The sequence below is a fragment of the Typopeltis vanoorti genome, chromosome 6 (genome assembly GCF_054136105.1).
Source record: "Typopeltis vanoorti isolate ZY-2024b chromosome 6, IOZ_Tvanoo_1.0, whole genome shotgun sequence".
NCBI classification, from domain to species: domain Eukaryota; kingdom Metazoa; phylum Arthropoda; class Arachnida; order Uropygi; family Thelyphonidae; genus Typopeltis; species Typopeltis vanoorti.
In genome coordinates, this window is record NC_143554.1 from 130,605,893 (window position 1) to 130,629,008 (window position 23,116).

The following is a 23,116-nucleotide window of genomic DNA, read 5'->3' on the forward strand; positions in this document are numbered from 1 at the left end:
CATGCTCAAACTCACTTAACTTTTTGCGTGAGCCATTAGTAGCAGAGGCTCTACGAATCAATCAACCTTTGCTGGCAAAAATGAAACGATCAGTGACAGCACAGTGGTAAAAAAGCACTGACCAGGCATGTGATCAGGAATACATATCCATATGAAGTAGAAAAAGCCATTAAAAGCCTGAAATGTGGAAACATAGCTGGAGTAGATGATATTCAACCAGAAATGCTCAAGTATGGAGGTATAAAAGTCTTACAGTGGATGCACTGCATAGTTTAGAAGGTCTGGACAGAGGGATGAATTCCTGATGATTGGAGTAGAGCTCTCATAGCACCCATATATAAAAAGGGAAATAAAACTGAATGTGAGAATTACAGAGGTATTTCCCTATTGAGTGTTCCTAGTAAGATTTATGCCAGTATACTTGAGAAACGGTTGAGAAGGATTGTGGAAAAGAAGCCTGGCAAAGAACAAGCTGGATTCAGGCAAAATAGAGGCTGTCAGAATCAGATTTTCACTTTATGACAAATAGTTGAGAGGGCATAGGAGTATAACAAAGATCTGTATTGTAGATCTGGTTTTGTTTTGTAGATCTGGAGAAAGCATATGACAAGGTGTCAAGAGAGAAGCTATTCAAAATGCTACAGTAATGCCCCAATGACACCATACAACCATGCAGTTGTATGGTGTCAGTGGGGCATTATATCAATCAGTACTTAGTCTTTATTTGAGTTGTATGTCAGCAGTTAGAATTGAAGGAAGTACAGGAAGATGGTTTAATGTTAAATCTGGTGCCAGAGAAGGATGTACATTATCATCTCAGTTATTCATTCTATATGGATTACATTATGAAGGAAAGTGGTATTAAACCTGATATCAAAATTGGAGATGTTAATGTCAACTCTTTGCTTTATGTGGATGATGTTATACTTCTAAATAAATCTGCTACAAGTCTGCAAGATTTCCTGACTAAATTGAATAACTGTTATAATAGATATGGTATGAAGGTCAGCAATAAGAAGACTAAGACAATGAAAATAGGCAGATACACTGAAAATATCAAATGAATTGTGAATGGAGAACCTGTAGAACAAGTAAAACATTTCAGTTACTTCGGCACAATTTTTAGTGAAGATGGTAAATCAAATATGGAAATAGACAACCGAATAAACAAAGCTGGTATGGTAGGAAGTCAACTGAATAAATTTATATGGAATAAGAGAGAGATTAGTCAAAACACTAAATTAGCTGTATACAAGACAATGTTCAAACCAATTTTAACTTATGGATCTGAGAGCTGGTTTAGAAGTAAAACACTTGACCAAAGACTGGAGACAGCAGATATGAGAATCCTGAGAAAGATTAGGTGCATGAACAGATGGCATCAGTGGCAATATCTTATTAAAAACAAGAATATTAGGAAAGAATTTGACATTGTTAGCATCCAGGAATATGTTAGCAGAGCTAATCTCAGGTGGTATGGTCACTTAAATAGGATGGAAGAGGAAAGATTAGCAAAACAAGTGTTTTCCATAAGTGTACAATAATGATCAACTGGAATTTTGGACCATTCTTCCTGTAGGCATGTCATCAGTTCTGGACTGTTGCGGGGTGTACGTACCTTGACTTCACCCAACACTTCAGTTCTTCCCACAGATGTTCAATAGGATTGAGATCAGAGCTCTGTGGAGGCCAATCAAGTGTGGTGACATTCATGTCAACCACGTAATTACAGCATCAGCGTTATGACATAGTGCACTGTCTCGCTGAAAGAAACAATGGTCAGTTGCCAATTAGCATAGAACTGCTGCAGTTATCACAGTAAAAGGAGGACCATCTTAAGACGGTCCTCGCTAACTTAAGCAACTCTATCACATCACCTCTTTTCCTCCTATTCATCAAACTCTGCAATCCACATTACTTCAACCTCTTTCCATAGTCAGCACTCCAGAGTTCTGAAATTCTCTTTTCTGGACCCTCTGCAATGTTTCTACATCACATTAAAAAAACCAGATGACCAAATCTGAGCAGCTAACCAAGTGTTGTCTGACCAGTGCTTTATACAGTGGCACAGTCATCTTCTTATCCCTACATGTTAGAGTATTTCATATCATAGCAGCACTACAGTGTGCAATCTTTGCAACACTTACAATATGTCCTCTAAACTCCAGTCTGATAACAACCATCACTCCCAAATTTTGAATTTCATCCACTTCCTGCAGTATAGCACCATTAATATAGTACCCAGCCTTATATTTCTGTACTCCAAAATGCAACACCTTTGTTAAGTTGTGAATGAAAGTGAAACTGTATTAATTTATATTTTCTTCAGAACTTAACATGCATCTTACATTGTGGCATATACTGATATATCACATGGATAAAATTGCTTGTAAATTACTAGCAACAATAATAATTTAAGAGTCTATTTATTTGTCCATAGTGTTGTAATATATTTACTGTGAATAGTTCATTGTTTAAACTTTGCTAAAATTTTATAAATATTTGTATGTGGTTGGGAGAAGGCTAATTGGCTTAAGTACCAATAGCCAGGGGCAAAACACGCACGCCAAGTATACGTGCACAGTGGAAGGAGAGCACACGTTCCCCCCACCACCACCACTGAAGAGAATGCTAGGGGAGATGTAAGGTGACGTGAGCAAAGAGGGAGAAATTTAATGATGTAGTAAGGAAGTGTTGGGCGCAGGATTTAAAAAGCGAAGCAGCGCCAGCTCAGGGCTTCTTTTTTGTCGTCCTCTTCGCTTGCCGATGTTCGTCCCCGTTCCTTGGAAAGATCATCAAAGCAGAGATCGTGGGAGAATGCCGAGGAGTCCTTGGGAGATCGCCAGTTAAGGAATTTCCCAGCAGAGCTGAGTTCCTGATTACTGCAGAGACAGCTAAGCCTTGCCGAGCCAGATGACCAGTGAACAGCGAGCACCTGCTTTCATCGCCAGAGATATATCCAGTCCAGACCATTCAGTGGGGTAATGCAGACCAAGCAGAACAGAACTAGAAACTTTATCCAAGTGTGAGCACTTGGATAAAGGATTAAACTAAATTTGTTATAGTCTAACCAAGTGAAAAATAAATTTTCAACATCTTTCTCTAAATCCAGAGTAATTTATTAAAAAAGTGGCATACTGTTTGGCAACTCCTATAGGTAGAGATGACCTTGCTAATGCTTCTGATCCCCACTTGGGCCTGGCTCCCACTAAAAAGACCTCAATAAAGGTCAAAACTAGTCTGGGTAGTGGCCCTTCCCTTAATGCATAACATTATACATATCTGCAAGGAGATGTGTTTTGCATTATGGGAGATACTGAGATAGGAGTGATGTTAGATTGCTCCACCTTTGCAACGAGTTTCCCGGTGTTGTACTACCTTACCCCAGTCCTGAAGATACTTTCAGGCACAAACTTTGTTTGCTCACACTTGGATAAAGGATTAAACTAAATTTATTATAGTCTAACCAAGTGAAAAATAAACTTTCAACACCACCAACTGTCTTGTACCTCCTCTATAGCATTTTCTTTTCAACACAGCTTTCTTGATTTCATGGTTTCATTCCTACGCTGCTCTACTCGTTTAATCCTTGATATTCGATTATGCATTGCTGGTGTCAGTTACTGCGTTATGAATTTCTATGCATTGTCAACATCTTTTCTGCACAGCTAATTTAGCCAACGTATTGATGTTGAAAGTTTATTTTTCACTAGGCTAGACTATGATAAATTTAGTTTAATCCTTTATCCCAGTGAGAGCAAACAAAGTTTGCTCCTGAAAATATCTTCAGGACTGAATATAGTGTTGTATTATCTTACCTGGGTAAGTAGTACAACACCAGGCAACTCGTAGCAAAAGTGGAGCAAGATACCAACACTCTTATCCCACTATCTCCCATAATGCAAAACACATCTCCTTGTGGATATGTGTACTGTTATGCATTAAAGGATTGGCCACTACCCAGACTAGTTTCGACCTTTATTGAGGTCTCTTCAGTGGAAGCCAGGTGATGACCTAAAGATGACCTTGCTACTGCTTCTGCCTGGTATCTCCAACTCTGGGTGTGGCTTTCCTCACAAAAGTCCGCGCATGGATGTTTGGTAAGTGGTTTGGTAAGAAGTGATCTCATTTAATTATTTAACTACCAATCTAAGGAAATACAAGCACTCTCTGACAACCACCCATGTAATCACTTCATAGTCACTCTCACCAACCAGAAGAAGAAGATTCGACACCTCAGTCATAATGACATTCTCTGATGAGATGATCAAATCCGAGACCTTCGATCCTTGCATGCCTTCTACTACATACTGCCTATGGCAGTTTTCCATCAAAAATTCGACAAATTCTTCTTCTTTACTTTCAGTTGTTTATCTTGTTACCCCAACCTATATTGGCATAATTAAAATCACTCAGAATGACAGCCCTTTTCCTATCTGCTTTGTTAATATTTGTTTATCCATTTCATTGTCATTACTATCACATTGCCAAGTCTATATCAACAGCTGATAAGTATTTCATTCACCTCCATCTCATACCATACTGTCTCAAAACCACTGCCACTGCTTCCCCCTTGCATCTCTACCTTGTAATGGCATAACTCCTTTTCTATCATCAACAACACACTCTACTTCCCTTTGTACTTTTTCGATCTCCAAGAAAATTATCATACCTTCCATTTCCATTCCTGTCAGGATGCATCCCACCACATCTCACTTATTCTAATACTTTTTAGGTGAAAAACTTAATTAATTCAACAATTTCATTCCCCTTGTTACTTGTACTTCCAGCATTGTTATACACAAACATAACAGTTCATTTCTAGATCTGTAACAAGTTTCACTGATACCACTTATTAGATGTGACTTCTCCATGCTTTCCACAGGCCATTCCCCTCTCTCTCTCTCATTACGCATCCCAGTACCCTCTTTAACCCCAAGAGATATATGTGATATATGAGATGTATGTGTGTGTGTGTGTGTGTGTGTGTGTGTGTGTGTGTGTGTGTGTGTGTGTGTGTGTGTATGTATATATTTATGTATATATATATATATATATATATATATCAGGCTTGCCAGACATCCTGCATATATACGGGACTGTCCTATATTTTATGTCGAATTTTGCTGTCCTGTATTGTACTTGTAAGGACAGCTTAATGTCCCGTACTTTTGATGAAGAGATAAAATTAGAAATATTATGTTAAGCAATTAAAATTTTCAATATGCTCTTCGAATAATCCAACTTAAGATGATGACCTTTTTCTTGACCACTAGTATTAATAAAGACTTATTTTGTAAGCTAGCCAAGTAAATGATAGTTTAATATCCAACGTTTCACTGACTAATATCTGTCAGCATATCAAAGGAATACACTGGTAGGCGATAGAAAGTAACAAAAACTAGGAAACTAACTGACGATTCTAAAAATTATATAAAGTTATCACTGAACGTGAAACAGTGATATGATACTCATGTCGAGTACAACGTTTTATTTGTTGAGATATTTAATGTAATTTTCATGAAAGTTCATTTCTTTTTGGTTAAATGATCTGATTAGAGTTTTCCATATATCTGGTAAGATCAGGCCTTGATTCTTATTTAAGTTACCTGATGAATGGGCGACTGTAGCAGCTTCTTTGAAAGTTCTGGAATGGTAGTTCTCTTCTATGTAGGGCATATGACTCATATCCCATTCAATATTATGGTTGGTAGAGGCAAAGTGGGAAGTAAGGCCTGATATATCATGTCTGTTATTCCTAACATAGCCTATGTGTTCCTTCTTTCTTGTTTCAAAACTTCTTGATGTCTGTCTGATGTAATTGATACCACATGAACAGGGTATGCTATAGACTCCAAAGTATTTGTAGAAAGGATGGTTATCTTTCAGTGATCTTATAAACTTTTGTATGGTCTCAATAGGTTTGATGGTTACTCTGATATTATAAGGTTTTAGAAGAAGAGCTAATTTTTTGGATATGGTACTAACAAATGGAATTGTTATAGAGCTGATGTATTGGGTTGCATCTCATTGTCTTTGCTGTATGTCACTAAAGAGAATCTTGTTGATGATTCTTGTAGGGTAGCCATTTAGGGATAGATCTCTGGATATTTTCATTAATTCTTCTTGTAAGTTACCAGGGTCTGTGGTACACTGAATAGCTCTTTTTTTGAGCATATGGATGATGCTGAGTTTCTGGAATTTGTGGTGACATGAGTCGAAATGGAGGTAGCGTCCGGTGTTAGCAGGTTTTCTATATACCGACAACTTGATGCTTTGTCAGTTTGTTTCTTAATAAGGACGTCCAAGAATGGAAGTTTATTATCTTTTTCAAGTTCCACTGTGAACTTGATTGTGATGTGGAAGCAATTAATTTTGTTTAGATAATCTATTAGACCTTCCTTTTTGTGATTCCAAATGATGAAGATGTTGTCATCATATCCAAACCATGTGGTTGGTTTAGGGGTAATTTGGGATAAGATTTGAGTTTCCAAATTTTCTAAGAATAGATTGGCACAAGAAGGAGAGAGACAGAGAGGGCTACCCATGGCTAAACCAGTCAGTTGTTTGTAGTAGGTTTTTTGCCATGTAAAGTAATTCGAAGTTAAGCAATGCTTGAACAACTTGGTGATGTTTGGTGGGAACAAGTTTTTCTAAGATGTCGATGACTTCTGAAACTGGGATATTTGTGAACAGAGCTGTGACATCCAGGCTAGCCAGAATATTATCATCAGAGATACGGATGTTTTTTAATTTTTCCAAGAAATGTTGGGAGTTCTTGATGTAAGAATCCATGTTGTGAATGTGTTCTTGTAACAATTTGGCTAGATATTTAGATAGTCTAGTAGGGGAATGGATGCCATCTACTATTGCACGTAATGGTGTACCTTCTTTATGGATTTTGGGAACACCATATAGTCTTGGGGTTAACAGATGCACAGATTTAAGTTTTTTGATTAAGTCCACAGGCCAGTTGTTCATATCATGTAATAGTTCATTGGTATCAAGATGGTTTTTGTGAGTAGGATCTGTGTTAAGAACATCATAGACAGATCTGTCTGATAATAGGTCGGCACAAGAAGGAGAGAGAGGGCTACCCATGGCTAAACCAGTCAGCTGTTTGCAGTAGGTTTTTTGCCGTGTAAAGTAATTCGAAGTTAGCTCTTCTTCAAATTACTTTACATGGCAAAAAACGTGTTTTAAAACCTTATAATATCAGAGTAACCATCAAACCTATTGAGACCATACAAAAGTTTATAAGATCACCGAAAGATAACCATCCTTTCTACAAATACTCTGCAGTTTATAGCATACCCTGTTCATGTGGTATCAATTACATCGGACACACATCAAGAAGTTTTGAAACAAGAAAGAAGGAACACATAGGCTATGTTAGGAAAAACAGACATGATATATCAGGCCTTACTTCCCACTTTGCCTCTACCAACCATAATATTGAATTGGATATGAGTCATATGCCCTACATAGAAAAGAACTACCATTCCAGAACTTTCAAAGAAGCTGCTACAGTCGCCCATTCATCAGGTAACTTAAATAAGAATCAAGGCCTGATCTTACCAGATATATGGAAAACTCTAATCAGATCATTTAACCAAAAAGAAATGAACTTTCATGAAAATTACATTAAATATCTCAACAAATAAAACGTTGTACTCGACATGAGTATCATATCACTGTTTCACGTTCAGTGATAACTTTATATAATTTTTAGAATCGCCGGTTAGTTTCCTAGTTTTTATTACTTTCTATAGCCTACCAGTGTATTCCTTTGAAATGCTGACAGATATTAGTCAGTGAAACGTTGGATGTTAAACTATTATTTACTTGGCTAGCTTACAAAATAAGTCTTTAATTATTAATCCAACTTAAATTGATTTGCAAACCATAAAAACTGACAATTCAAGGAAATTAATTGTGTTTACAGTTTACGGTGGGCATGGCAGCAACGGCCCCTTTCATTGGTTGCTTTTCATTTAGTATAAGCATTTTATTTATAATTCTGTACAGATTATTGCATTTGCTTATTTTGAAACAGTTCTTATTTGGACATTGTGCGGTGCGGTATCAATACAGTACGTGGATGTTATTTCAATAATTATTAAAAAATAATATCTCACCTCTTTCAAACATGCAATATTTGGTTAATACATAAAATATATAATTAAAGGTAAATTAATTTTCTTTATATTATACAAAGGATAATTAAATTTTGTTTCTTTCCTTAAGCCTTTAACTATTCCAAAACAAAAGTGCATTTTTAACAATGATTATTCGAAAGAATTGAATTTTATTGCAAAAGGAAAACATAACAATGAAGTTGAATGCAAAATCTGTAGACAAATGTTTAGTACTACACATGGGGGAATGATCGGATATTACACAACACATTAACACTCAGAAACACAAATTGAGCATTTCGTGTTCCAGCTCCAAATGTATTGATACTTATTTTGTAAAACCAAATACCAGCAATGAAAGTAAAATTATTGCTGCCAAAATAACTATGGCATTTCATGGCATAAAGCATCATCATTCTTTTGGTCACCCATGTTCCGTATTTGGTTTTCCAAAATCTGGCAACCCTAATATATATATATATATATATATATATGTATAAGGTGTGTTCAAAAAAAGACTGAACTTTTGAATAATTAATGAGCAATAAAGATTTTATTGCTCATTTTACATCTTAAGCACTGTTCTCTTCAAAGTAGTCCCCTTCTACTGGTGATACACTGTTCCCAACGTTTCTTCTATTGTTGGAATGCTTGATGGGCAGGATGTGAAGAGGATCCAGAGGCGAGTGACCAAGATGATAGCAGGTCTGTGGAATGAACCGTATGAGAACAGGTTGAGGATTTGTGGGTTGCAAAAATTGGTTGATAGGCGGAGGAGGGGAGATATGATTGAGACATTCAAATTACTGAAGGGTTTCTATAAAATTAATTCAGAAGATATTTTTGAGAACAGGGCTGGTTGTGGGAGGACTAGGGGACATCCATGGAAACTGGCCAAAAGTGTGGTTAGTAAAGGTGTTAGAGCTGGGTTCTTTACTTTTAGAGTAGTGAATGAGTGGAATGCGCTCCCTGAGTCTGTAGTGGATGCTGTGACAGTGAATGAGTTTAAGGCGAGGTATGATAGATACTGTATGAATGTCAGATAGTTGTGATGAATATGATTTGGGGCCTCCCTCGATGAGTCTAATGACTCCCTGGAGTTGCCCGTAATAATAATAGTAATGCTTCCTGGAACACTTTCTGTGATGGCACTCAGTTCTCTTATTGCATTTTCCTGAATCTCTCCTATGGTTTGGAAATGACATCCTTTCAAAATGGTTTTAAGTTTGGGAAACAGGGAAAAAAGTCTGCTAGGGCTAAATCCAGAGAATAGGGTGGAGGGAGCATAATGAACAATGCCATTCCAATCAAAAAACACAACCAAGATCACCTTGATCTTTGACCAACTCCTCCATGCTTTTTTGGTCGAAGAGACCCTTTCCTCACCCACTGCGATGATTGTAGCTTGGTTTCAACATCATAGCCATAAACCATGTCTCAATTTTTACTTTTTACCAAGTTTGCAGCAAAATTTCACTCACACACACACACGCACGCACGTTGTTCTTCAAGCTCTTTCATCGTCACTTTGTCACTAATCCGATGAACAGCTTGTGCACGTGCTCACTTCAGTGGATGTAACTCAACAACCAATGCTCATAGCAGAAGGGGTAAATGACAGTTTGTTGTCAAAACCTGCTGCTAGGTGCACTCAGCAGCCACAGCATGCTCTCTGTGCCAGTTGGCACGCTATTTAAAAAGTTTGGTCTTTTTTTGAATACCCCTCGTATATATATACATATACAAAAGACATATGAAATATGATATATGTATATGTATGATACAAAATTTTATTTCACATCACAAGGAATCAGAAATCAATTTTACTTACAAGAGTGTCCCCTGCATTATTTTTGGATGATTTTTTTAGGTCAACTTTTCCTTTGTAGTCCTTTAATGCAATAAAAAATGAATTATAATTATTCTCAATGAAAAATTACCTTATAAGTTATTAATGACACCGTTATAGAAATTATTGAAGATAATCATAAAAAAAGAGCTGTGCTTATTGAGAGAGCTATAGAAAGATAAGTTTAAATTTTATAATTGTGTGTAGCAATCTTGATAATTTGTTAATTAAATATTATTGAATGATAGCTGTGATTGGTAGGCAGTGTTTGGTTAAGTTAAAGTTATGCATAAATTAAATTCTTTGTGTTTCTTTGTGTGACTTTGAGAGTGAGCAAAATGTAGGTGAGATGCAGATTGGTGTGAAAGATGAATGCAAGTGGTAGCATTAATTTTTCAAAAAATGAAGGTGCTGTAAATGCAATATATATGCTTGGAGAGAGATAGAAGATATCAATGTTGAGAGGATTATTAGGCGAGACGAGAGGATTTGGGTGTACAAGAAGTGCAACATGCTTATGGATTATGAGATGTCATTGAATGTGAGCTGTGGCAGGCAAAAGATTATGGATGTAGTTATGGAAGTAAACATAGATGACAGTATGGTTCAGTGCATGAAAGACAATGCAGTTGACAATAATGGCAAGACAGTGAGTGTAACTTTTGGTGAATGAGCGGTAAGACATTGAGCATAACTGACAGGTAAAACAGCAGAATGTAGGTGAGATACAATTTACTGAAAACGTGATTGGTGTAAATGGCTGTGACAAAGTAACTGAAGAGATGAAAACAGAGTTTAAAGATGAAACAAGGGATTAAGACTATGAGGAATGAACTGAGAAGAACTATAGATATGAATGGAAATGTGAGGAAGAATGGGATGAAAGATGGACTTTTGAAAGAGTAGCCCTGTATGGGAATTCAATAACTAGAGATATGGTGAGTGAAAAGGTGCACAAAGCTTGTTTTCTAGGAGGTAGAATGAGCACAGTGACTAAAGCATTAAATAAGAGAAGTAAGCAAGCAAAATAATTTGAAGTGGTAGTTGGCACAAATGATTTGGTTGGTGACAAGGAGAAAGCAAAGATGGATGTCAGGGAGCTGTTGAGGAGAGCGAAAGATAACAGTTTGGTAGATGTAGTCAGTATGTTGCTCAGGAATGATAATGATGAGTTGAGAAGGAGAGTGAGGATTATGAATAGTATGCTAGCAGAGTTGTGTGAGAGCAAAGGTGTGGGATGAAACTGAGGGATGGAGCTCTATAAAAGAGATAGGCTACATTCAACTAAAGAAACTGCTGCAAGAGAAAGTAATGATGAAAGTGAATGGAAGACTTGAGGAAGCAAGAAGATGTTGTAAAAGAGTAGGAGAGTAGGAATGGTGCCAAATTCTCCATTTGCAAATGGAGAGGTGAGTGGCATGAGTGAAGAGAATGAGATAGAAGAAATACAAGTCAAAAGGAGAAACAAGGAAGGTCAGAAGTGGACAGGGAGACGTTGCATGAGAAGTGTATGTGACAATTAAGACAATCAAGTATGTGGGAGTAATACTTGGGTCTGCTGGGGAGAGATGTAATATCAGTGATGACAGAGAGGAATGGCTGGGGATTGGAAGAGTATGGTGGAGTCATATCAGAGAAGTGGAGTTAGTCAGACCTGTTACAAAAACAGAAATGAGCAAATATGTATGTTTACAAATGCCAGAAGTATTTGAAATAAGGGAAATGAAATTGAAGCACTAATAGAGTTCATTCAATCAGAAATTGTCAGAATAAGTGAGACATGGCTGGATGAGAATGCTATTCTGACTATAATAGAAATAGAAAAGAATAGATATGTAATTTTTCATGAAGACAGACAGGACAAAAAAGGAGAAGGAGGACTGCTGTTGACAGTGGCAGAGGAGTTGTGCCCATCTAAGTTGGAGATGCAACAAGCAAGTAGTGACAGTGACTTTGAAGGAGTCTGGTGTGAAGTGGGAATTGACAGAATGAAACATTTAGCAGGATGTTGCTATATATGTGGTAATGTGGAAAGTGGGGCAAGATGGAAATTGGTCTGAGTGAGAAGGAGATAGCCAGCTAATAAGAAAAGGGTCATCACTATGGTTAATTTCAATCATAATAATATAGACCAGAATGGAAAGACAGTCTGGAACCAAAGAAGATGAATTTCTTGGGTTTTTGAGAAAGTTAAGAAATTCATCAAACAACTATCTTAGGCAGTATGTAACAGTGGCTACACAAGGATCGAGGGTTTTGGATTTGTTATCTCATCAGTGGATATTATTGTAAATGAAGTGTCAAATCGATTTGTGAAAGTGACATTGAACTGATCCCTTGTGTGATGGCCAGCCATATCAGGACTCTTGTGAGAAAGGGTTATATGTGGAACTATAAAGCAAATAATTATGATAAACTCAGGAAGCAGCTTACAGCTATATCATGGAATGAGGAATTGGATAGGAACAAAATCAATGTTGCTTGGTTCCAACTCAGGAACTAGCTGGCAGAGGCAATCGCTGAATGTATTCCACAGATCAGGCGATTAAATAAGGTAGGTGTAAAATGGATGAATGAAGAGATAAAGCATAATCTTGAAGAAAAAGGCATTGTGGAGGCAGCACAAAAGCAAGAAAGGTGACCTGCTTGGTAAGGGTAGCAAAATAGCAGTTAGCAAATGAGGCCAAAAGAAATCCTAGGGTGTTTTTTCAAATACGTCTACAGTAGAAGAGTGATTATGGATATTGGTCAGTAATAATGATACAGTAAAGATGTTAAATGAGCAATTCATAAAGGTATTCCATCCTTGCAAATGTAACATAATGCAGAACTTTAGAGGAGTGGAAAGGGGAGAAGAGTAGCTAATGGTGAGTGAGCAGAAAGTATATGAGGAATTGAGTAAACTTGATATCAATAAGGCCATAGGACTTGATGGTATATCATCACATGTCTTGAGGGAATATTCCAGGGAATTAACAACAGCTTAACTTACCTTTTTAACATGAGTCATAGATTGCCCAAATTCCAAAGGTGTAGGAAGAGAGCAAAATTGTTCCAGTTCATAAAGGGAATGATAAAAGCTTTGAAGATGGAGAGCATAGGTCTGCTAAAGGAAGATCATGTTTTAGTAATCTGTTTATTATTATAAAAAGGTGCCAAATGCATTGGACAAGGGGAATGCATACACAGTAGTATATTTAGATTTTGAAAAGGCCTTAAACAGATTGCCACATGACAAGATGGCAATTAATCTGGAAAAAACAGGGCCGGATGGTAGATTACTATGTTGGATTGGAGATTGGCTGTTTGATAGGTATCAGCAGATTGTGTATGGGGAACGATATCCCAGAAATTTACATTGGGAAAGGCTTGAATGGTGATATACAGTTGTTTGTAGATGATGCAAAGTTTGGGCAAGCTCTGAGGAGTATAACTGCTGTTGTAGACTTGCAAGTGGACTTGAATAGACTGAGTGAATGGGCAAGTGTGTGGAAATACCAGTTCAATTCACAAAGTGTAAGTTTTTAAATTTTGTGAAGCAAAGATGGCGATTTCTTAGAGGAGCTGGAAGAATGAAAGATCTGAGGATGATGGCAGATAGGGACCTGAAATTTTGGGAACATTTTCATAAAATTGCAAGAGCAGCACAGCAGATTATGGCAATGATGTAGAGAACACTAACATGTAGAAATAAGGATGCTATGATTCCACTAAATAAGACTGTGATCAGACGACATATAGATTACTATGTATAGATTTAGTCTTCTGGTTTTCAAAAAGATGTTGAGTCATTGGATAGGATTCAGAGATGATTGACTAAGTCAGTTTTGGGTCACTGGATAATTTAGCATGAGGATATATTGCAAGAATGCAAATTGTAGAAACTAGTGGATGGAAAGAGGAGGAGGTGCATGATTGAAATGTATACGTTAGTGGAATTAGTTATCAGATTAATGTGGATGAGATTTTTTATAGAATGGTTGGGCACAGGAGGACAACAAGAGATAATCCCCAGAAACCATATAGGGAGGATGTGAGCAAGCAGGTGAGGAGTAGGTTTGTTGCACAGAGAGTGGAGGGTGATTGTTATGCATTACCTGAGGGTGTGGTCAGTACACAGACAATGAATGCATTTAAGTCAAGGTATGATGAGTTGCATGTGTGAGAGTGAGACTTCCTGCAACGAGTCTCTTGACTCCCTGGGGGTCTGATGATGATGATAATAACAATAATCAAGTCTGGATTATTTCTGTAACCCAAAACATCGAAGAATGAATTGTACAAACAAAGACAAGCTGATTTGTGCAAGTGACATGCATACTGGGCCACAATGAAAACTCAGTACCTGCACTTTATAAGTGATGCAACATAATATACAGACTATCAAGGCTAAAGAAATACATATAAAGTTTTAAACAATGAAATATGCAAAAATATTTGTGTGTATGTAATTTCTGAAAATTAAACATTTTTCTTCAAAATTGTGTGATCACAATAATTTGCACAATAATAGTGCATATACAAATACCAGCCATTGAATTATAAACCTTTATGCAAATGTACGTAAATCTTACTTATGGAGCATATATGCAAAATACTTGGTCACATGCATTACCATATGTTCAAGGCCACTATTTAGGAATGCTGCTTGTCAGTAAATGTCAACAGTGTTGATCACAATGGGCAAAACCAAGGATCTTTCAGAGTTCAATAAAGGGCTTACGTGGAGCCCATCTGGATGGAGCCACAATTCTTAAAATAGCAGAGCTGACTGGTTCTTCAAAAGGTGAGATATTATTATTATTATTATTTCCCAAGACCTCATGGAGTCAAAGGCTCATCTGGGAGGTCCTTTTATCACACACACACATCTCATCATACCGTGTCTTAAACACACTCAAACTCCTTGCAGACACCACACTCTTAGGCAAGGCATTCCAATCATTCACAACTCTACACGAAAAAAACCTGCCTCTCGCTCCCCTACTCACACCCTCTTTATACAGTTTCCAGGGATGACCTCTGGTTCTCCCCTGATCTCCCACTATTCTCTGTAGAACTTCTCCACCATTGATCTTATAACAACCCCTTACCAACTTGTAGGTCTCCATCATATCTCCCCTCTTCCTTCTCTCCACCAGACTCTGCAACTTACATCTTCTCAATCTTTCCTCATACTCAACGTTCCAGAGGTCAAAAACTACCTTAGTCAGTCGCCTTTGGACCCTTTCCAACATCTCTTCATCCTTCTGAAAACCTGGTGACCAAATCTGGGCACAATAGTCCATGTGTGGCCTAATCAAAGCCTTATACAATGGAACAAGAATCTCCCTACTTCTACACGTCAGTGTCCTCCGCATCATTCCCAGAAGTCTTTGTGTTGTCTTCACAATTTTGGTGATGTGTCCCCTAAATTTTAGATCCTTATCCACCCCCAGATCTCTTATTTCTTCTACCTCCAACAATATATTCTCACCAAGCATAAATTCTGCATCCCATCTTTGTTTTCCAAATTTTAAAACCTTACATTTTGCAACATTGAACTCACATCCCCATTTGCTTACCCAATCACTCAATTTATTCAAGTCTTCTTGCAAGGCCACAACATCTTCACTACTCTTTATGGTTCGTCCCAACTTTGCATCATCTGCAAAATCTCCATCCAAATCTTTGCCAATATCATTAATATACAAGTTAAATAGTAATGGCCCTAAAACAGACCCCTGAGGCACTCCACTAGTGACGTCCCTTTTCCTGGATATCGCGCACCCATACGCAACTTGTTGATACCTATCAGATAGCCAGTCTCCAATCCAATGCACTAATCTAATATCCAACCCCATCTACTCTAGTTTGACTGTCAACTTATCATGAGGTACTCTATCAAAAGCCTTTGTGAAATCCAAGTATATTACTGTGTATATCCTTCTCCTCTGTCCAAGAAAGCAGTCACTTTATTGTAATAAGTAAGTAGATTACTAAAACATGACCTCCCTTTAGCAAATCCATGCTGTCCATCAAAGATTATACCACTGTTGTCAACCCAACTCTGAATCCTAGTTCTCACAAGGTTCTCCAACAACTTAACCTGACACACAGATAGGCCTATAGTTTGATGCTTGAGTTCGATCACCTCCTTTGTGAAGTGGCACAATCTTGCCCTCCTTCCACTCCTTAGAAACTTGACCAAGTGCAAGACTAGTATTAAAAAAATATGTCAAGGCAGGTGTCAACTCTCTGGCACATTCCTTCAGAATACGCGGTGATATATTATCAAGTCCCACAGCCTTATTTACATCTAGTTTACTCAACTCCTCAAACACCTCTTGCTCACTTACAGTCAGTCTCTCCTCCCCATCATCAACTGCTCTCAATCTCTCCATGAAGTCACATTCACAAGATTGAAAGATCTTTATGAACTGCTCATTAAGTATCTCCACCACACATTCTGCAACAGCTGTCTTTATACCATTTCCTCCAATCAATGTCATCCTTCCATAATCATTCTTTCTTTTGCTGGCTACATATCGAAAGAACTCCCTAGGATTCTTTTTGGCTTCATTAGCTAACTGCTGTTCATACCTCTCTTTAGCTACTCTCACCAACCAAGTCACCCTCCTTGCCTAGTCTTTGTAGACCTCATGAAATTGGTTACTTCCACTTCTCTTATGCTGCCTCCACAATGCCCTTTTTTTCCTCTGTATCGCATGCTTAATCTCTTTATACATCCATCTCCCACCTACCTTATTTAACCTTCTCACCCTTGGAATACATTTAGACATTGCATCTACTAAATAGTTTTTGAAAATCCCCCAAGCTGCATTGATCTCTTTTCCAGCTAACTCCTCATTCCATGCTACACCCGCAAGCTGTCTCCTGAGCTCTTCATAATCACCCCCCTTGTAGTTCCACATATACCCTTTTTTCACAGGGGTCCTTGCACTGCTGGCAACCACCCAGGTAATCACTTCATAGTCACTTTCACCAATTGGTGGATGATTTGACACCTCATTTATAATTACATCCTCTGATGAGATGACCAAATCCAAGACCCTTAATCCTCATGTGCCTCTGTTACATACTGTCTGAGGTAGTTATCCCTCAAAAACTCAAGAAACTCATTTTTTTTACTTCCAGTTGCTATCTCTTTTCCAGTCTATATTGCCATAATTAAAATCACCCATAATGATCACCCTTTTCTTATTTGCTTGGCTTATTTGACTATACATTTCACTATCACCACCATCCACATTACCAGGTCTATAACAACATCCCACCAAGTATTTGATTCTATTCATCTCTATCTCACACCATACTGCCTCAAAACCACTGGCCCTATTTCTCTCGTACATCTCTACCTTATATGGACATAACTCTTTCTCTATCATCAATAGCACTCCCCCTCCCTTTTTATCCCTTTTATCCTCACGAAACATATCATACCCTTCCATCTCTATTCTTGTCAGGATGTCGTCCTCATCTAAACATGTCTCACTTATTCCGACAATCTTTGGGTGAACAGACGCAATTAGTGCAACCATTTCATCCGCCTTGTTTCTTACTTCTAGCATTGGTATACAAACATGACAGCTCATTTCTGGATCTACAGTTAGTTCCACTGATGCCACTCACTCGATGTGATCTCTCCATGCTGGACTGGGGCCATTTCCCTTTCTGCTTCTTCATTTTAGAACCCTTTTCAATTTCATCTGTTTCCTCTTGATCCCTGGTCATCCCTTTTCTTTCTTGCCTACACATGCTCTCACCTCCTCTTGGAGCATCCACCTTTCTCACGCTGTGTACCCCTGTCCACCCTGAGCCTCCCCGTTTCCCTGCTCCTCTTGCACACCCATTCGCTCATTTTCTATACTCATACCACTCACTTCCCCATTCATTTCCACTTCTTCAATCTCTCCTGTCTTACTCTCCTGCTCTTCCACATCACTCCCCTCTCGATATGATTCGTTCTCTCTATTCACTTCTCTACCTTCCAGCACCACTCTCTCCAAGCGACTCACACCATAACCACTCAAATGCAGTCCATCGCTCCCATACAGCTCACTTCGTCCCTCAAACTAATTCTACACATTAACAAACTGTACTCCCATCTCCTCACACATTTCAGCCAGAATGTCATTCATAATCCTTGCTCTCCGCCTCATTTCACCAAAATCATACCTAGGCAACACACTGACTACCCTTCCTGTCACAGCATTCTCTTTTATTTTTCCAAGCAGGCTCCTGACCTTCATTCTGACATGCTCCTTGTTCTCTCTCAAATCATTTGTACCAATTAATACAATTAACTCTTTTGCTCGCTCCTGCCTCATATCCAATGCCTCAATCACTCTACTCATTTTACTGCCTGGAAAACATACCTTGTGCATTTTATCCTCTAGCACACCTTTAATAATGGAGTCGCCATACAACGCCACTCGCTCATCTTTCATTAACTCTTTCATGCCATCATGATTTATTTTAATAGTTTTGACCTGAATTCTCTTAATTTCATTCCGCATCCATTTCATTTCTTGCCTCATCCAATCCAATTCACTTTCCGAATCTTGTGACAGATTCTCTCTATCATTAAATCTTTCTAACTTTCTAACTCTCGACCCCCTCTTCTCACTTTCCTTCTCATTCATCCTTCTTTGTTTCTGTACTTTCGGTCCAACATACATCCAACTTTCACTATCATTATTCTCACTTTCACTCTCATTTATCTTTCTTTGTTTCTGTACTTTCGGACTAACATGCGTCCAACTTTCGCTATCATTCTTCTCACTTTTACTCTCATTCATTTTTCTTTGTTTCAGTACTTTCAGTCCAACATGTGGCCAACTTTGGCCATCATTCATTCTTTTTTCGCTATCATTTATTCTTTCGATTTTTTTCACTTGCGATTTCTGTGTCACGCCATTTCTACTTTCATTCATTCTCTCAATTTCGTTTCTTTCCACCACTCTCGCCTCACTTTCGTTCCTTTTAACATCCGTTATGGTTTTCAAATCGCTCTTTTTCTTTTTTCCTGATTTTTTAACATTTTTTCGCCTCTCTTTCTCACCATCCTTCTTTTTCAAATGTGCACTCGGGACACAATCGTTACTAACACTTTCTGTCATCAATTTCATATTTGCATTCATCAGTTCCTCATTCAGGTCACACTTTGCACACACCCTTCTTCCATCCGCGCTAAACATCCACAAATCATTTATGTAAGCGAAGGAATACATACAACAGACCTCACACTTAATGAAACGACTGAAATCTAAATTAAAATCATGGATTGACAATGCCGCCGCCATTTTTTTTTCCCCCTGCAGATTACTAGGTCTAATAATAACGATTTTGTAATTAAGTTTAGGCAAGAAAAATCCCCCACACTAATAATACCGGTAGCGCACAACGTTTACAGCCGCTCTTACTCAAACAATTATGCATATATAATTAATTATTCCTAGAATAACTTATCTGAATCAGGAGCTCTTCTTAGGTACATCCACAGCACTTGGCTCACTAGCGCCCTCTCCATCCAAGGTGTTTAATCAGCGGAAAAAGAATCCACATTGCTCGACTTAGAGGCATAACTGTGGTGCTAAGACAGTCTGTCAGAAATGAGATCGGCATCATCTGAGAAGTCTTGTATGGACAAACAGAACTTGCCGTGTGCAGTAATTGACTGAAGCACTTAATGAAGGCTGTTCTTGACCCATATCTCATCAAACTATGTGCAGGAAATTGAAGAAGATCGGTATTGGCAATTGCATGCCTATACGGACCACTAATTTCTATGAAGTTTCTAATTCACTGGCCAGTATGTGTATAAATAAATAACTGTATATTCACATCAAAAGGAATCAAAAAGTCTTACATACTGAAATATTGCTTTCTTTCTGAGGCAACTCTTCTGGAACAGCTCTTTTTTTGCGATCCTATAATGGAATTAAAATTAGTTATCTTATGAAAAAAAAGCTCTTGTGGATGAAGCTTTCATTATTTTAACTTTTATATGTATTTGCCTAGAAGCAACACAAAGTTGAAATTTATTATTATTATTATTCAGGCCTCCATGGAGTCAAAAGACTCATCATGGGAGGTCCTTTCTATCAAGACTCATCGAGGGAGGTCCCTCCTAGGAAATACAGTCTATCATACCACTCCTTAAATGCATTGACCGTTCTCGCTCTCACCCCTCCACCAAGCAATGCATTCCATGGTTCAACCACCTTCCATGCAAAGAAACCACTCCTCACCCTCTTTCTCACAGTTTCCTTTTGTAACTTCCAGGGATGGCCCCTTGTCATAACTCCTTCCTGCTGTTCAACCAAATGAAAGAACTCCCCAGTGTCAACCCTGTAACCACCTCTCAACAGTTTAAAAGTCTCAATCATATCATCCCTCCTTCTATCCACCAAACTCTGCAGTCCACACTCACTCAGCTGATTCTCATAACTAACATTGTACAGTCCTGACACCATCTTTGTTATCTGCCTTTGTACCCTTTCCACATTAATTTATCCTCCTTCAAATCCTGGGGACCAGATCTGAGAACAATAGTCTAAGTGTGGTCTGATCAGAGTCGTATACAATGGAATGATAACCATTTTATCTCTGCAGGTCAGTGTCCTTCTCATTATTGCAGCAATCCTCTGCGTTACCTTCACTACCTTTGCAATATGTCCCCTAAATTTCAGGTTTCTATCAATCATCAAACCCAGATCTCTTGTCTCTCCTACTTCTTCAAGTTTTACTCCTCCCATAGAGTATGCAGCGTCCCATCGATGTGTCCGAAACCTCAAGACCTTACATTTTGCTGCATGAAACTGAAACCCCCATTCATTTGCCCATCTATCTAGCTTATTCAAATCCTCTTGCAGGGCTACCACATCTGCACTATACTAATAACCCTTCCCAGCTTCGCATCATTTGCAAACAACTGAATATCCCCTTGCAATCAATGGACAATGTCATTGATATAAAGGTTAAACAATATAGGTCACAGTACTGAGCCCTGTGGAACTCCACTTGTAACCTTCTGCCTCTTTGATATTGCTCCACCATACACAACTCGCTGATATCTGTCCTATCGGACAACCAATCCTGAATCCAGTTGACCAATCTGACATCCAGACCCATGTGCTGCAACTTGAATATCAGCTTATCATGTGGCACACTGTCAAATGCCTTTGCTAAGTCTAGGAAAATGGCAGTAATGCTCTTGTAACTTTATCATAAAAGGCTAGCATATTGCTAAAACAAGAGTGCCCCTTCACAAATCCATGTTGACTCTCACAGATAACATTACCCTCATCTGCCCAATGCTGTATATGGTCCCTCACTACTTTCCCCAAGATCTTAGCAACTACTGATGACACACAAACTGGCCTATAATTAGACTCTTCCAATCTGTTACCACCCTTGTGCAATGGCACTATCATACCTTCCTTCCATTCCATGGGCATCTTTTCCGCAGCCAAACTTTCATTGAAAAGCCAGGTCAAGGGCACTGTCAGTTCCTTAGCACATTCTCTGAAAACTCTGGTGAAATACCATCCAGTACCACAGCTTTACTGACATCCAGAGTACTCAATATGTGGAACACACTCTCTCCTCCTCTAAACCTCAAACCTGCTCTATCCCTCTAGTATTCAAATTGACTCCTCCAGGATGAAATACTCCAATAAAGTGTTCATTGAACAATTCCACTATGTCCTCTGCATCAGTCACTCTATTCCCATTTTTATCCTGCAATGTCATTCTTTCACAGTCATTTCTCCTTCTACTGGCCACATAGCTGAAAAATTCCATAGGATTTTCCTTGGATCTAAGGGCCAATCTTTTCTCATATTCCAGTTTCACCTTCCTTACCATACTAGTCATTCTTCTGGCCTCTGTCTTATATTCTTCATGCATCTTCTCTTCACCTGTCTCCTTATATTTCTTCCATAGCTCTTTTTCACATGTGGCTCCTGTTTAATATTGTTTGTCATTCACTTTACTCCAAATTGTGTTCTCCTCTTCTTCACTCGTGGAATACAGCTTACCATTGCTGCTAACTTTCTTTTCCTTCACAATTTCACAAGCACTAATGGTATCCCGCCCTTCCAGTTCCTCCCTCCACGAAACTTCCCCGAGTTAATGTCTAAGACTATTATAATCACCTGCTTTATAATTCCACATACGTTCCCGTCTCTTTGATACTCCTGCATGTCTATTCATCTTCCAAGTCAAAAACATAAGGTCACTCTCTCCAACTGGTGGGAGAGATGTCATCTCAGCTATTATCAGCTCTTCTGATAATAACTATAGCCAAATCCAAATCATTACGTATCATAAACAAAATTAATTGAGATTATGTTGGAGATTTATTTTTTAAATAAATCAAATGAATTAAATATAAACAACTAAAAACAACGATATTTTAACAAAGTACAAAAGCTGTTAACATGTGATATGAAATTCTGATAAGTGACTCCAATCTGTCAAAGCTAACAGAGTTCAGATTGCCCATAGTAAAATAACACGGTACATGGTTATATCTCAAAAACAGGTAACTAATTGTCATATACAAAGTACCTGTCTGGTCTCTGATAAGAATCAAGTTCCAAATGGCTGTCATGTTACTGAAATCATTAATATAATTATTATTATTTTTATTGCTGTTTTAAGGATACTTGTGACATAAGACTGAATGATAAATGCACATAAACACAAGAAAGATATTTAATTAACCAAATATTTCGGTCTGGAAATAGCAGGTATTACAAGAACCCATCTTCAGTGGTATTACAAGAACAGTTTTAAAAAAGAAAACAACCAGTTATTTTTTTTAGACATTCTCCTCATCTGGTCACCTTCAAATATTCTTACAGCTACAGTATACAGGAAACCAATGTTCACAGGTCGTTATATTTTTAAAGAATCAGCCCATCATCCTTGTCAAAAAACAGGAATTATAAAATGCCTCATCAGAAGAGCCAAAACTAATTGCTCTACTTTTGATTATCTACAGAAAGAACTTTCTACTATCCAACAACACATGAAACTCAATGGCTTTTCTAAAAAAAGTACTCAACATCTTCTCAATTCTTATAATCCTCCACAAAACAACAAAGTTTCAATACGTCGA

At 38.0% G+C, this 23,116-nt stretch overlaps 1 protein-coding gene across 4 annotated transcripts in view; it reads right to left on the reverse strand.

Annotated features, from left to right (window-relative positions):
- The window catches only part of LOC150105947 (uncharacterized), a 261,696-nt gene that overhangs the window by 49,207 nt on the left and 189,373 nt on the right, over nt 1-23,116 (reverse strand). For 3 of the 4 annotated variants that reach the window (XR_016548463.1, XM_090394430.1, XM_090394428.1), the window contains exons 9-10: nt 19,863-19,919; nt 9,970-10,029 (exon numbers count right to left, since the gene is read on the reverse strand). Coding sequence is in view for 3 of the 4 variants with exons in the window: in XM_090394430.1 (XP_090250556.1) it covers nt 9,970-10,029; nt 19,863-19,919 (117 nt within the window). In the remaining variant the exon portion in view is untranslated. The remainder of the gene's footprint in view (nt 1-9,969; nt 10,030-19,862; nt 19,920-23,116) is intronic. The other variant, XM_090394429.1, reaches the window with a different exon arrangement.